The sequence below is a fragment of the Gymnogyps californianus genome, chromosome 2 (assembly GCF_018139145.2).
Source record: "Gymnogyps californianus isolate 813 chromosome 2, ASM1813914v2, whole genome shotgun sequence".
Lineage (NCBI taxonomy): Eukaryota > Metazoa > Chordata > Aves > Accipitriformes > Cathartidae > Gymnogyps > Gymnogyps californianus.
This window is the reverse complement of record NC_059472.1, coordinates 65,939,225-65,955,465: the sequence shown is the minus strand read 5'-3', so window position 1 is coordinate 65,955,465 and position 16,241 is coordinate 65,939,225. Positions and strand designations below refer to the sequence as shown.

The 16,241-nt window shown below is 48.7% G+C and overlaps 1 protein-coding gene across 1 annotated transcript in view; it reads right to left on the bottom strand.

The window, feature by feature from the left end:
• Window positions 1-10,440, bottom strand: part of SCGN (secretagogin, EF-hand calcium binding protein) — a 31,474-nt gene extending 21,034 nt beyond the window's left edge. The window contains exons 1-2 of the mRNA XM_050892397.1: window positions 10,368-10,440; window positions 9,531-9,601 (exon numbers count right to left, since the gene is read on the bottom strand). Coding sequence (XP_050748354.1) covers window positions 9,531-9,601; window positions 10,368-10,440 — 144 coding nt within the window. The remainder of the gene's footprint in view (window positions 1-9,530; window positions 9,602-10,367) is intronic.
• Window positions 10,441-16,241: the final 5,801 nt, after the last annotated feature.

Sequence of the window (16,241 nt, the reverse complement as noted above, 5' to 3'; positions counted from 1 at the left end):
CTTGGTTTATGACCATTAGGTTTCAAAGGTGACCTTTATGTTTACCCAAAAACCCCCAATCCTAGAAGATTAAAAAAAAAAGATCAAATAAGCCATGCCACTTCCAAGCAGAAACCAAGGTTGGGAGACCTGGTCTCCAAGATCGACCTACTGGTGGTGCAGACCAATAGCTTGCTCTGATTGCCTTTCCATTCCAAAAACATTTAAAAGGTTGGGAAAAACCTCGCACATAATCTGCACGATTTGTTCCGCTTGTCCAAGCAAGGACATGAACTGCAGACTCCTGCTGTATTTGCTGACTCTGTAATCTGATTTTGGAGGTCTGCAGCCTGTGGTGGGGCAGCCTGGGCAGGCTGCAGGGCAGAGCCAGGACGGTGGGGCAGATGGCTGGAGCTGCCAATCCCTCCCTGAAGGCTTAGGGAGCAAGTTCAATTCTCTGGCTTGTTTAGATTTTGTTCGTGTATGGTTTTGCCTCCAAATCAGGCCTGCGGCACTGCTACAGCGAGGCAGAGGCACTGGAAAGCTTGTGAGTGGTTCAGCAGGAGCTTCACACCTAGACAAGAGCGTGCTCCAGAAACAGAGGGAGAAAAGTATTCAGGCAAAAGTACTGCCTATGCAATACTCCAGGATTTATGGAGTCGAGGCAGGATTTTACTAGCCAAACATGTTGTCCCTGGTATTATTAGTACTGGTGCAATGTCCTGGGAGCCCTAGGAAGGCTTCAGGAGGGGGCCCCCTGGCTGGGACTCCAAGGTCCGCTCAGAAGAAAGGAGGTGCACAGAGACAAATAGCAAGCAAAGCCAGTCAGTGGGGAAATAAAGAGAGACAATATGGGGACTATTAAAATTTTTAAAAGCCTTGTAGATATTGCAACCAATTACAGTCATGTAAATATATTAAGCAGATTTTTTTTCGATAGTATTGGTGGTTTGCACGGACAAGAATCAGGTATTCCTAAAAGGGACAAAATAACTATTCACAGGTAAGAAATTACAGTTGAGGCAGTATCTGCAGGCACGGCCTGGGCAGGGATCCAGCAACCAGCCGGCAGTGTGAGAGGGCATCTCCCACCCAGCGCTGGGGCCGGGGCTGAGCTGGGATGCCGGGGCAGTGAGGGGCTGCACAGGGGCACCGGCCGGGCCGGGGGGTACAGGGGCCCCCTCGCTGCCTCAGCCACCTTGCAATGAGGTTGCTGAGGGGACGCCAAAGGTAAAAGCTTGGCAGCTCACTGGTCAAGAGGCCTGATTTTTTAATTCTCTGCCTTTGGGCTCCTATAAATATTCCCTTGCCTCCCAGACTGGGACAAGTCCTGTGATAGGGGGAGAAAGATCAGGAGCAGGATAGCAAGAAGGGGAGACCTCCAGGCAGGCGCACGCAGGGACGTACGGCATTTGCACGGAAACGCAGGTGCTGCGCCGACTGCTATGGCCACCGGCTTCCCCAAGAAGTTTGTTTTTCCTTCCTTCCCTTTCATTATTAACTCGCTGTTCAACTACAGATTGCAACAAGCAGGAAAGCCTAAAAGCCAAACACGCTCCGCTTTCAAATGCCTCAGGCTCATGTTCCATTTATTCAAGCGCTATGAATTACAGGGGGAGTAACAAAAAAAAATACACCACCTTTCTGCTCTGGAAAGCAACTGTACAAATAGCACGATACAAATCCGTGCCTCTTGTCTCTATGAGCTGGGACAGGGGGAAATGTCTTCACAGCAAGTAAATGGCTGTAGCTGAGCACAGCTTTTTCCATCAGAGCTAATGCTGTCTTGACTACATTGCCTGCCTCAAGCAGCAGATCTCTCCCCAGTTTCAAAGGTTTGCAAAGCTTTCTCAAGTGTTCACTGCTTGGGCTAAAATTTTGCAGACTTGTTAACAGCTAGATAAAATTTCCCTTTTGTGAATGTTTAAGTGAATGCTGTTGCCTCCTTTCTGGTAGCTGTCTGTATGGGGAGGCCTTTCTTGTCATTCCTTGTTTTCCGTGCTGCAATGCACCTCCCTGAGTTTCTGGAGGGGAATTTAATCAAGAGGTAATAGCCCTAATTGACAGAGGAGCACAATTTCCCCTGAATTGCTGCCTACTTAAGCCAGAAACAGCTGTAGAGATGCTCGCGTTTAGCATCAGTCAACACTGTAATGAAGAGGGTTCCCTGCCACAGTCTGGAAAACATACCTGAACTAGGACCTGCCTCCAATTTTGCTCAGGGGTGGGCTGAGGGAGAGTGCAGTTGCTGGGAGAGCAAGTGCGTGGCAAGAAAGGGTCCTGCAGCAGAAGTAAACCCCCGGCAGTGTCTTCCTGATGCTTGTTTAAGGGAAAAAAACCCCAACCTTCTGCTAATTTCCATGAAATATGATCTTCATTGGACTATAATGATGATGGGACCTAGCCTGGAATAGATAGATGCTTCAACCCCTTTTCAAGTTGCTTCATATGAGTTGTAAAGCTTCAGCTGCCCTGGTCCCTCAAAGGTCAGATGCTGCATGGTTTCCAAGAGCTGCTGCACGTTCTCACTGTCCAGTCAAGGAAATCCTTACTATGTCCCATGCGAAGAAGGCCATATCATTTTTGTCCTCATAAAAGCACACAGTTTAAAATATTGCTGTAGCTTTGCTCATACATTTCTCGGGGTTAAGGAGTAAATTTCTTACTATGGATGCTCCTCCACAGATGTGCTGGTTTTGGCTGGGATAGAGTTAATTTTCTTCATAGTAGCTGGTATGGGGCTATGTTTTGGATTTGTGCTGAAAACAGTGTTGATAACACAGAGATGTTTTAGTTATTGCTGAGCAGTGCTTACACAGAGTCAAGGCCTTTTCTGCTTCTCACACCACCCCACCAGCGAGTAGGCTGGGGGTGCACAAGAAGTTGGGAGGGGACACAGGCAGGACAGCTGACCCCAACTGACCAAAGGGATATTCCATACCATAGGGAGTCAGGCTCAGCATATAAAGCTGGGGGAAGAAGAAGGAAGGGGGGGACGTGCGGAGTGATGGTGTTTGTCTTCCCAAGTAACTGTTACGCATGACAGAGCCCTGCTTTCCTGGAGATGGCTGAACACCTGCCTGCCGATGGGAAGTGGTGAATGAATTCCTTGTTTTCCTTTGCTTGCGTGTGTGGCTTTTGCTTTCCCTATTAAACTGTCTTTATCTCAACCCACAAGTTTTCTCACTTTTCCTCTTCTGATTCTCTCCCCCATCCCACCAGGGGGGAGTGAGCGAGCGGCTGTGTGGGGCTTAATTACTGGCTGGGGTTAAACCACGACAACAGAGTTTTGCAGAGAAAAGCTTCTATGCTTCAAGTTGCCATAACAAATTAATTTTCTGCTTTCTCCTTTCCATGTCCAGTCTTCGTCTTCCCTTTTGCGAAAACCCTTTAGAAGTATTTAGCATCACAAAGGTAATCAGGTTTTTGATACTGTTTGTAATAATGGAAAGGGCATGCTCACATTTTTGTTTAATCTCCACAGCATTTAATTTCTTTGTCGTGGTTGGTTATGACTCTTTGGAAACCTGGCTGTAATCTGTCTTCTTTGTTAACCCATTCCTTTTATATTGTCACACTCTTTGCCTCATGCTGCCTAATTAAATTTTTGCTCCTTAAGGGATCCATGTGCTTGGCAGCAGCTTGCCTTGATGAAAACACAACTATGAGTCATTTGTTTTGAGGGGTAAAAAGTGAATATATGGAGCATTGTGGAACCTTTCCTACTTGATGAAAGGGGACATCTCATTTAATTCCTGCTGATCAAGACAGTCTTGTCATAAATTGATTTTTTTTTTCCTTCTTGACACAATTTTTGGAAGCAAGCCACTATATTGATAAGGGTATAAAAAGCAAGAAGAAACTAAATGTAAGTGACTATTATAGCCTGTTTCTTGAAGAAAAAGAGGCTTATCTGAAAATGCTGGCTTGAGCACATGTTTCTCCTAACAACGTTTCAGCCAAATTTGATAGAAGGGCAAAGGGTCCCAGAGATATCAAGTTCCTACAAGATCTATGAAAATAAATCATGTCTGCCAAGAAAACTAGTTGGAAAACAAACTCAACAACTATTACCATGCCAAAAGCCACACAGCGCAGACAGGAGGCCAGCAAAGACCAGATGAGACGTCAGTAACGTACACTTTGACTTTAAAAGAAGAACCTCTTTTTGGCCAAACATTTCTTCTTTAAATCCCGTAGCATTAAAAAAAAAGAATCACATGAATGACTTCATTTGATCCATGCAGTTGTACGTTGGATTGCCTGCATCAGCGTGAGATTTCACCCTGCAGCTCCTGGGCCAACTTCTTGTTCGGGCCAATCTTGCTTACTTAGCTGCAGTGCTATCACTTGAGAATTTGGCCCTGTATTTTGGTTAGGATTTACTGTAATCCTGCATGCTACAATAGATGAGCGCTTATCCTGTCATCCCGCGTTGTGCTTTGGTTCTTTTTTTAGCTCTCGTCAGCACATATGTGGGAAATATTTTTTCACGTAGAAGACACCAGCATCCAACAAAGGCTATAACAGCCGTCCCTGTGCCATCACGGTTTTGTAGTTAGGCTTTGGACAGGTTCTTTGTTCTGCCCTTTCCGCTAGGCTGAAAGTTCTTTGACGTGCCTTTGGGCAATGAAAACACACCGTGTCTGTTTTTTCCCGTAGGCATGTTGAGTGTGCATTTAGAGCTACTTCCAGGTGCTTGCAGTGCCCTGCCTTAATGTTCAGGAACAGGAATAGGAACTGGTCAGGCTAATCACGGGTGACAAAAGCCACACCTAAAGAAATAACTGTATTTGGCAATAATCAGAATCATAGAACGGTTTGGGTTGGAAGGGACCTTAAAGATCATCTAGTTCCAACCCCCCTGCCATGGGCAGGGACACCTTCCACTAGGCCAGGTTGCTCAAAGCCCCATCCAACCCGGCCTTGAACACTTCCAGGGAGGGGGCATCCACTTCTTCCTCGGGCAACCTGTTCTAGTGTCTCACCACCCTCACAGTAAAGAATTTCTTCCTGATGTCTAAATAATCAGGATTGACCCAGGGTTTAGATTTCTCAGTTCGTCTGGAGGAGGATGCAAGAAGAATGCTTTCTGCTAGGGGTCTTCTTGCTGTTGACCTGCTGGTCACCGGAGACCTGGTCTGTGATCCTGGGTTCTCTTGGGGTGGTAAAACATAGGGGAAGGCCGCTTTGAATGGCTTTGAGGCTGGCTAATATTTTGGCCATTAAACTTTGTTTGAATGACTAACTGCTGCATTCCTGACTATACTAAGTTACACATATAATTTAGATGGACAATACATTGTGCAAGGCAATGATGAAGTGCAACAGTAGCTAGAGGCTGCTCGTCTTTTTTGGAAGTAAAAAGCAAAGACAAATTCTTTATGGCTGTTCAGGGTGAGCTCCTGAAGATTAACTTCAGTCTCTTCCAGTCATAACTGTCCAGGTGGTTTGAGGGCAGGGGGATTACAACAAGGCTAATACCTGTCTTGCCTGATCAAATTTACACTTCAAAAATTTTTACACATGGTCTCTCACACACTAACAGTTAGGTGAGGGCAGCCGACTTTTATCTGAAAGTCTTCTGTCTACTTTTAGTGTAATTTAAGCAAAGTGAAATACCTTTCTGTGAAAGCCCTGCAAGCGTAAGGGCAATGTGCATTTCCTTCTGTATCTGCCCAGACGTCATTGGTTTTATGGAAACTTTCAGTAATCGAAACCTAAAATTTATAGCCATTCATCTATAAAACCCTTCTTGTCTAATTATTACGAGACTATACATAGAGCTTCATTAAAACTATAGCAAAGAGCAAGCAAGGAAGATCCTAAATGATCTCTATACAGAAAGATGTACAGCAATATAAGAGAGAAAGGCAGGGGCTGTAGTTCCTGTTCCAATAAAATTACTTCTTCAGTGCTGAAAGAAACTGTCCTTTTTACTAAGTTTTCACTTCAGTATAAAAACTTCTAGAAAATGCATGGAAAGGTGGCCATAACGTAGAAGAAAGAGGTTTATGGGTGAACAGAAGAGAGCACAGGCAGCTCACAGCAGCCATGCAGGAGCAGGTTGGAAGCTGGAGGCTCAGATGGTTAGAGAGAAGTCATAAGAGTAAGAACAGCAGCAGATGGGTAATGCCAGCAGTTCACAAGCCTGTGCTGGTGTGTGGCTGAATTATCCTCGATTCTGCCTCATGACTCCCAAACAAACCAAACCGCAGAAGCCCCTCCAGCTGATGGAGAATTTATATAAACTTTAGTGTCATAAATCACTGAAGCCTTATGAATATGCAACACACACCTGGAAACTGAAGCCATTTTCTTAGAAATAGAATAGAACAGAATAGACCAGACTATTTCAGTTGGAAGGGACCTACAACGATCATCTAGTCCAACTGCCTGACCACTTCAGGGCTGACCAAAAGTTAAAGCATGTTATTAAGGGCATTGTCCAAATGCCTCCAGCAATCGCCTGTTGCTGGAGGAGGAGAGACAGAAAGCAGCATCTGGGATTTGGGTTGGTTTATCGTAGGTCTACCTTTGTTGCAAAGTTTTTCCCTTCCCCCTCCCAAAATTCTTGATGGTTCAATAAAAGATGATGAATTAGCCTCCCTCGCTGGATGGTATTTCAAGTTTCCTTCCTCACTCAGAGCCGTCAGGAAAAGCTGTGCCTCTCAGCTTCCCGACAGGCTCCCTTTTGCATTGTTTTCCCAGCTGCTCCCATCCCCTGGCATTTAGTGTCAGCTGGGGATGCTGCAGAGTAGCTGGGAAGAAAAACAGAGCTGAAGGACTACAGTGGTCATTAAGAAAAATAACAGCTTAGAGAGTGCAGGCTGAAAAAATGTAATTATGAACCCATTCGCTATTCAAGCAGAGACAACTTCCAGTGCTGATAACATTATTTATCACTTGTATAGCACTTCAGACACAGTCACTAATTAATCCTTGCAACACATCTGGAAGTTATGCCAGTGTATTACTGTCTCCCCCTTTTACTGCGCAAGGAAACAGAGACGTTAAGAGCCTGAAGAAGAAGTAAAGGTCAGAACGAGCACTAGAGGAGAGAGATGCTCAGTCCCAGCTCACTGCTTGTATCACGAAGGATACTTTCTTTCTGTAGGGTGGTGAAAACCAGTGCAAAGGGGATCCTTTACCCCTCCCACTATAACCACAAGCCTGTACAGCATAAATCACATGAAAAAGAGAAAAATGGCTCAATGTTGTTAGACAAACTCATTGTACAAAGGTAGTAGAGACCTTTGTTTAATCCAGCGCTACAGGCGATCCCCATACCTAGCGGAGCGGGGCAGGGGACTGCTCTCAGCCTCCCAGGACAAAGCTCCCCTTGGGTTTTCTGCCACCAAGGCAGACTGCTCTGCCTGCTGCCCGCTGGATAGAAGACCTTTGTGTCCCTACACAACCGTGAGAACTGAAACCAGACTGCTGGCAAAGGGGAACAAGGCAACACGCCATCTTATCACTCAGGGCAATGCTACTTGGGCAGAAATACTGCCAAAAATAGGCAAGAAAACCGGGGGAGAAAACAAAAAACACTTGAGAGCCTGTTTGAGCACCCTGGCAGGTAGTGAGCACTGTCTTCCAGAATTAGTCTATTTCTTCTCTTTAATAGGGAGAGAGGGAGTTGGTTCTTTCTTCATTTAATTTGTGTTAAGCTTTTTCTTTTAAGGGCAAAACCTAGACAGCAGAAGCAGAGGAGATGCAAGCTAGATGAGAGTGCTGGTTTAAGCTGGAGTCACCTGAGCAGCGACTTTTGGCAATCAGTGAATCTGTTCTTGATTTCTCGAAGCAGAACAGTTCATTGCTAGAACACCCTCATTTTGCATCTTCTGTGTGCTGATACCTAACACAGTGTAACTGAGTACGCATCGATATCAGCAAGACCACAAAAACTGCTGTAACAAACCGGGTTTGCAACCCAGCTGGTGCGATGCTGCCTCCAAAATTTCATGTGAGGGATGCGCAAGAGCAGCTATGGGCTAGAGTGGGGCTGGAAGTTTCCTCTTGACCTCTCATCGTTAGGAAGCTGCCCGCAGTGTGAGATCCCCGGCTAAACCTCGGTTCTATCACCAGCTGCAGCTCACTCTAGAGAGCCCCCCTTGGAGGTCCCTTGCCCCAGCGACCCGCTGCAGCATTGAGCTCTGCGGCCTCATTTTAAGCCTCTCCTTCAACATCTTGCGTTTGCTGTCACTGGGTTCATTTGAACATGCTTTGCGCCGGTGTTTCAATACCCCAAGACTAGCAGCTCCCAATTTCATCTTTTGTTCCTGGGTAAACAATCATGAGCTTTTCAGTTTCTCTTCAACTCAGTTTTTCTGTGTCCCTAATGATTCTTAGCGCTTATTGTTGAATCTTTTTTGATTTGCTTGAAAGTCTTTTTATGTTTCTATCTGTTCATCTAACCATCCATGCTCTAGAAAGATATTTCTGCAGAAACTGCCAATACTTCAATCCAAATCTACTTGCAAATTAAACAAAAACATGCTTGAAAAATTATTCACAACTTCTATTTTTTTATTGTAGCCCCAAAGATCTAAGAATCCTAATTGGCTTGTAAGTATAATTCTGATTTTACACTTGATACACATGAATTTATGCCTTTTATCAGCTACCTTTTCCCTTTTCATTAATTACTTTTTGCTTAAAGGAATTGTTTCATCTCTGGTTTTTGGCACACCCTCTCCTTCCATTTGGAAGATGCTTACTCCTTTTCTCTTCCTAGTTGGGCACATGCTGTGTGGTGAACATATTAAGGCCGTTATCAGAATATATTCTCAGAATATACTTCTGAGCAGCTGACCTGAGTGGCAAGATTTCTCCTTCACTGAGGGCGACAGTCAAAGGCAACGTATGACCTGGAGCTAAGGAAACCAGCCCCTGTAAATTGTCGTGCAACTTCTGGTAGAACTGAGATGCAGAGAGTGAGAGAGGGGAAATGCTGCCAAAAATAGGAAAGGAAACGAGGGGAGAAACCCAGAAACACTTGAGAGCCAGCTCTTGACCTTACGAGCAACAGAATTGACTCCTGTTTGGCTTCTAGCCATTTTCTGCAATACAGACGTACATCTTCTTCCTAAGCACCATTTAAGATTAATGACAGTATATTTGTTAAAAATTGACCTTGGAAAGAAACCTATCATATTAACAAAACTAATCAGCACTCGCTTGAATAAATCATCACCGTTGTCCTCCCCCTCGCCCTGCCAGACTGTGTGCCGGTGCTTTTTCATTTGTTTCTATTCAACGGCAGTAAATGTCTTTCTCTCCACGCTTCCAGCCGGCCCCTTCAGCTGGTGCCAACTCCAGTCTCACCGTGACAGCAGCTGTTGGACTGAGAACAACGGATCAAACTTCTCAGGTGATTGCACTTGTTGTCATACCTGCTTAAATGCCACCTTGTTGCCAAGAGAAAAGCTCTTTACCTCCGGGATTGCTAAGGAAGCTAGCAATCAGAGAACAACAAATACAAATCATCTCTCAGCATAACGACCTTTTTGCTTGGACTTGATGCACAACTAACGCGGCTCAGTACTTACTTCTGGTCCCAGTTTCTCCAGGAGATGACGAAAAAAATTGTCAAGCTCCTTCCCTTCTATGTAACCATTGTCTAAAGAGAAGTCAAATACATTAATGGTCAGGCGGCACTGCCTGAGCTCTGGGAACCATGTCATGGGCTGCGCACAGGGAGCCCAAGGCTGCATGGTAGGGGTCTCAGCTGGGGGCTCTGCCTGCCCACCTGGGGGTTTCCTATTCAATTTGATCAGTGCACGTCTATGTGGGTGCTGGGCACAGCGCTGCGGAGCTCCCTTAGGAGTTTTCCTTACAGAAAGCTTTTCAGGAAAAAAACCCCACAAACCGGGACCCCAAGAGGGAACAGCAGAAGGAACGGGGAGGCGATGGAAAGGCAAAAACTTTGGACTGAAAAGGGGGATTTTCAGACCTGATATTAGGGCATGAGGCGGAGGAAGAGGGGGGCTCTGAAACATCTGCAGGACCCCGTGGGGTTGAAGCTTGGACGCGCTGGCAGGCACCCACTCGTGCAGGCACCCATCCACGTGTGCGACAGCCCAGGCACCCCATGCTGCACCCACCTGCATGCGCACCCAGACGGGCACCCACCCAGACGGTCGCCCTCCCCCTCACGTGGCACCCACCCGCGTGGGCAACCCCTACGTGGCACCCACCCAGGCGGGCACCCGTCCACCCCAGCACCCACGCACACAGCACCCACCCGCGTGGGTAGCCTCCAAGCGGCACCCACCCTGGCGGGCACCCACCCGCCCAGCAGACATCCCCGCGTGCGCCCCCCCCCCCCCACGCGTGTGTGTGTCCCCGTCCCGCCCCCCCCCCCCCCCCCCGCCGGCCCCACTTGCCGTCGGCGTCGAAGCGCCGCCAGGCGCCGAGGAAGGCGGCGGCGTCGAGGCGCCCCGCGGCGCCGCTCTCCATGGTGCTGCCGGCGGCGCCCGGCCCGCGCAGCCCCCGCGCAGCCCCCGCGCAGTCCCCGCGCAACCCCCGCGCAGGCTCTGCCCGCGGCCCGCCGGCGGCCCCGGCTTTGAGGGCGGCGGCCCCGCCCCGAGGGCGGCCCCGCGGGGGGCGCGGGGAGGGGGGGAAAGGGCCTCCTCCTCCCCCCCCCCACGCGTGCGACACGGCCCCGTGGGGCCCGTCCCGCCTAACCCGCGCCCGCCCTGCCGGCGCTGCCGCAGCTCCGCCGCCGCCGGAGCCGCCTGGCTGCCCGGCTCCCACCCGTTGCGGGTGCCTCGGGCGGCCGCGGAGCAAGGCCCGTGTCTAACTCAGGGTGTGCTTGGGCACGGGTTTTGGCGGGACGGATCGCAGCCCGCCTTGCCGGGTCGGCTGGAGAGACACCCGACCCCGCAGCCGCCGCTGGGAAAGAGCCGTGCACCGCCTGCAAGACAACCCCTGAGGTTTCAAAACTCCCCGAACGCAGGCAGACGTGCTGGAGGGAAACGGGAGACTTCAGAGAAGAAGAAGTGGTGTTCAGGGAAAAGAAAAAAGAGTTTGCCAAAACTTGTAAGCCTCCTCCTCGGTTTATGAAAACGAAGCAGCGGCAGGCAGGGATCTCTCGCCTTCTCATCCTTCCCAGCCCTCAGGAGGGTTTCCCTCGCAGGAGTGAAGAGCCACAGAATGAAGACGGATGGAAATCCACACCCTCTTCCTCCTGTAACACTAATCAAAAGATGAAACCTTGGGGTTAGAGGTCTCAGTGGTGGCAGAGAAAGGCTGGCACTTATATTCATGATGGTCCGGCTTGGGACTACATGTGATTTGAATGTCACCTGTATATTCATCTGCAGTGACCTCGCGTAGCTGGGACTGGGCTCTGTGTCTTTGTGTGTGCTCCCGGAATCATTTCTAGCAAATTTATTATCTCCTTTGAGTTCCCTAACAGATAGTTTTTTCCAGCTTGCTTTTGATTCGATATATATATTTCGATTTTATGCAAATAGTGATTGCTTTAGAGAGGCTCTCAGAAGCAGAGCAGGAAAGGATTTAAAAAAGTATTTAATGTTTGCCCTGAGCAGGCTCCTGTTTGATCTGAGAAAAAAAAAAAATACCTGAAGAACTAAAAGTTGCGTTCTACTCAGGAAATATCAGGTGTGCAAATTACATTCTTTCAGAGAGATCACAACAGCGATGTTCAGCTTTTTGAGTGTGCAAAGGAAAAGGAGACGCTGCGGAGCTGATGCCTTTAAGCAGCAGCGTGTGAGCGGCTCAGTACAGGGGTTCCCTGGCCGGCAGCCCGGGGTCACCTTCGGACCCCAGAAAAACGATCATCAAGATGTTGACGCAATGGCAAGGCTAAAAGCAACCCCCGGGTTTCATGAGCGTGCTCAGACGGGGGACCCCACCACGGGAGAGGAGTGTGTGCTCGATAGGTGACGACGCACGGGGAAGTCTAAATTTTTAGGGGACACTTGCACAAGTCCCTTGCCGGCGTGACCAGCCGCTCCACAGGTTTCTCTTTGACCCGTCCTTGCCTCGCTGCCAAAAGGCGTTTCTGGCCCCGGGGTGACGGCTCCCCCATGGAACCTCTCCTGCGGCCTCTTCTCCCCAGTGCTCCCCACCATGGCTCCCCTGCAGCGGTGGCCTCGTGTGCCCCACGGGAGCTGCCTGAGCTCCTGCGTGGGATGAGGTCACCTGGGGCTGCTCCATGGCACGGCGGGGCGTGAAGGCCACTTTTTGGCCCCATCTTTCTTCCCAGGACCCGGAGCCCGTCTGCCCCAGACAGGGAGCATCCTGATCCAGGTATTTAGCAAAGAGCTGCCCATCAGTTTCTAGCAAGGTTTGTAACCTGGCTTTGGACAGCACCACCGTGGCTGGTGCCAGCAAGGGTCCTTGGTAGTATGATCATGACAACTAGTTTCTTAATAAAAATATTCTTAACAAAACTAACTGGAGAGGAAATACTACCCATGTTTTGAAATACTTGCAAGGGGAAGCACCCTGCCGTTCGACAGGGACAGAGACAGCGAGGTTTTATGGGAACTGATGCAAAACTCAGGGCGCTGAGAAGAGCTTGTCACAGCTGGTTCTCCCCCACGCCCTCACAGGAGGAAGAGCAGGCAAGAAGCATCACCTTATTTAAACTGCCAATATTTATTCAGGATCTCACACAACCTCAGTGAAACCAGGTCCGGGTTGGAGATAATAAAGGACCTTAAAGCTTAATGGGCTCTCACAAAAATTCATCGTTACCTGTGCATGAGGGTGTGGATGATACATGTCTGTCTGTCTGAGCATCCCTGTCCTCCCACGCACCCTCAGTGCCGGCTCTCTGCCCCAGCAGAGAGAGGCTTTGCTTTCACACAGCAGCAGAGCACGCTTGCAAAGGGGAAAAAAAGGAGCAGAGATGATGGTCTCCTCTTCTGTTTGCACCAGCTAGGCCTTTGCTCCCCCCAAAACCCTCCACCGACATACCCTATAGATATAGGGGCCACACCATAGACACACAGCTTAACCGCTCTGCCCCCTCCATGTATCACACAAGATGGATTTAGGGGTCTTAGGGGTGGAATTGTAGAAATTTAGCTCAAAGTGACTGGAACCAGGTAAGCTGAGAGAAACCCCAGCCTGTGGTGAGGATCCGGCCACCCCGCTGCATGGCTAAAATGGGGTTCGGCTTCTCCAGTTGCTTTAGGTGACTCAGTAAAGCATGAATGAAAAAAAAAACCCCAGCTCAAAGAAACTTTTACTGGTTCGGCAGGGCTTTCTGCAGGGTACCGTAAATTTGAGGAGCGTATTGAACTGTGGATCTATTGCCATTAGTATTAAAGCAACAAACTGAAGAGAGCTGCTGTGTGCGCAGCTCATGTACCAAACTCAGCAACCGCTCTGCCTTGGCTTATTTCCTTAAAGGAATAAATAAGAATTAAAGGTAGGCAGTATTTTAAAAAGTAGGGGATGCTTTTGATTAAGGACTTCTCCTTTGGCTCCGGTTTTGTGCTGTGCAGTAACACTGGAGGTAGAAGATCTCAAATCCGTGGCTTGAAAAGCTGAAAATGAAAACAAGAAAAGGCAATTGAGTTCTTTTGCTTCAGAGCATTATAGATTTTTAAAGAAACATATTTTGAAAACCACACCACTGTCCCATTATTTTTTTCTTAAGTTCAGAAATGGCTTTAATGTAATAATACTTGACAGGATGATTTTTTCCATTAAGGCTTTGTAATGGCAGATCATTAGTTCAGATATTTCTTTTATTGGTTTATTTTCAGATTATGGCAATTAGACATCAAAGAATAAAAAATGTCCCTTTTTTTTTAATGTGAATCTGGGTGTGTAAAATAGCTTTGAAAAAGTATAAAAATAGCTATTTTTCTAGAAAACTTGTTTTCTCTGTCATCTGCAAGGCTCCTGAAAAATGCAACCAAAAATTTGGGATATAGATAAGTAAGACTCACTAGGAAGTGGAAACGAGCAACTTATTCCCGGTAACTCTTCCCTCCTTTCAGCTCAGGCGGTCTCGTGTTGGTGGGTACCAGCCCTCGCTCTCCCGCTCAGGGAGCCTCTGACCCGGCTTCTGCACCTTCCCGGGCTCCCCGACAGGCGCTTTTCTTCCACAGCACCCCTCACCCTTCCCAAAATCCTGCCTTGAAGAGTCCCACAAAGACGTTCTTTGTCTGCAAAGAGGAGAAAATACCCTGGATACACCCTGACTTCGGTGGCATTTGGCTCTTAAATGAATGTGCTTCGGTAGGTGCCTTGACGCTGGAAGCATTTGCACGGCCATTACACGGCCCCTCTGTGGGTCGGGGAGCCCTCCAGCTGGGGGACACCAGCAAGACCGTATTATTGAGCTGATCCTGATAAGAAATTAAAAAATGGCAATTTTTCCAAAGTGAGGAGCAGAGTAAGGAGCAGAGTAAGGAGCACGTGGCCAAACCCCAGGCTGGGCTAGCTTTGTAGAAAGGCTTAATCAAGCAACTGTAAATGGGAACACATGCATAAAAGTGCAGATTGCTGATTTGGAAACAGAAAAAGGGGCAGCTGACAAATGCCTCGTACTTTGGGCCGGACTCAAAGTATTGATGTCACACATTTGGGTTTCCATGACCAGACTAGGGAACCAAATAAAATCAGCATCTGGATTTGTGGCAGGACTTTGTCCCTCACCTTTTCAGAAGATGATTCCAATAGATGCAGACACGGATTTATAAATGGAAATAATTTTCCTCATCAAATGGCTTCAGCTACCCTCAGCTTTGCACTGACGGGAGACACTGAGGAAGCCACCGCTGGCACCCATCAGCGTTTCCTCCTGCACTAAGCCTGTGTTTTGCAGATAGTTTGGGTCCTACACAGATCCTGCAGGAAGCCCAAGCCTGGATCCTCGGTGCGACCCGTTTTCCCCGGCACCTGATTTGCATCAGCGCGGTGGGAGGCAGGAGTGCCAGAGGAGCTGCTGTGCGCAGCTGGGGCTGCGGAGGGTGGGGACGACGCGCTGCTGCCCGGCAAGGGGTCTGCGAGCATCCCAGCAAAGGAAAATGCCGGAGAAGCAGATGAAAGACAAACTGAAAGGGAAACAAAGTGGAAATAACAGAGTCAGTGAATCCCCCTACCATTTGCCTGGAAATCAAGTCAGAGATAAAGCTGTCTGCCGCAGAAAAGAAATAGACCTCTTTTTTCCAACCCCACCCTCAGATGGGTGCAAGCTGCTTATTAGCGGCAGACCCCAACCCCCACCTTCCAACGCGGATGCCCTCCTCCCTCTCCCCCGCTCCCTCCCTCCCTCTGCCCAGCAAATCCCGCATCCCTGTGCCAGGCTGGATGCTGGCTCCATCCTTTCTGGCTCAGCTGGTGCAGGGTGTGTTGGTGCGGGAGTGCACGGAGGTGCACAGACAGTTCAGGTCCCGGTACTGACAGATGTGATGTGACATAAGGACAACCATCCCACAGATGTTCCCATCCACAGATTCCCACCAAGGCCAGGTTTTTCCAGCCTTCCCCGTGCAGCCCCCCAAACTGGGAGGTGTCCATCCTCTGTCTTCTTCTCCGTTTTGGACCGGCAATAGGGATCCCTTGAGTGTTACGGGGGAGCAGCCAACCCCTTCCCACCAGGATGCTTCTGGAAAGGAGGGGTCAGGACTCAGGCCATCAGATGGGATCTAAGAAGAGATTTCCCAAAGGAAAAGCTGACATTTCCCCCAGCCACATGCTGCTCGTTGCTACCCAGCCAAGGGCTGCAGTCTCAGTTACAGTTAATGACTTTCATTATTTCAGTCTTCTGCTAGAATTTAATGTTGTCTCAATAAAGTGGGGGCTGTACAGCCTCCACAGGGCTCTCCTCTACCCACCGCTGGGTCTTACCCACCTAAGCAAATGGGGAGGGAAGGAGGCATCCCCGGAGCGATGCTGAGCAGAGACTACAGAGTTAACTTTACTCCTCCATTCAGTGAAACCAAATTGAATTTGCCAAGCAAGCAGCCCCTCTCCTGACTTCTCTGGCCGGTATCAATCTAATTAAAATGCTTGTTCTCCCACGCAGCTTTTCTTCTCCTCAATTCAACTTACTGGAAAAGCAGAAAAAACAGGCTCTGAAGGGTCAGGGCTGGGGTCAGCTGGCAGAGCTCATCGCAAATTGCCAAAGCAGCATCGGCACAGTGGCATCAGAGCGAGGACCCCCACCCCAGCGCTGGGAGGGACCGTGGCAGCATCTCTGCGTTCCCACGCAGGCTTCTCAAACATGGGTGCTTGAAACCCGCATCTAATAAAGCCCCAGGACAGCTGAG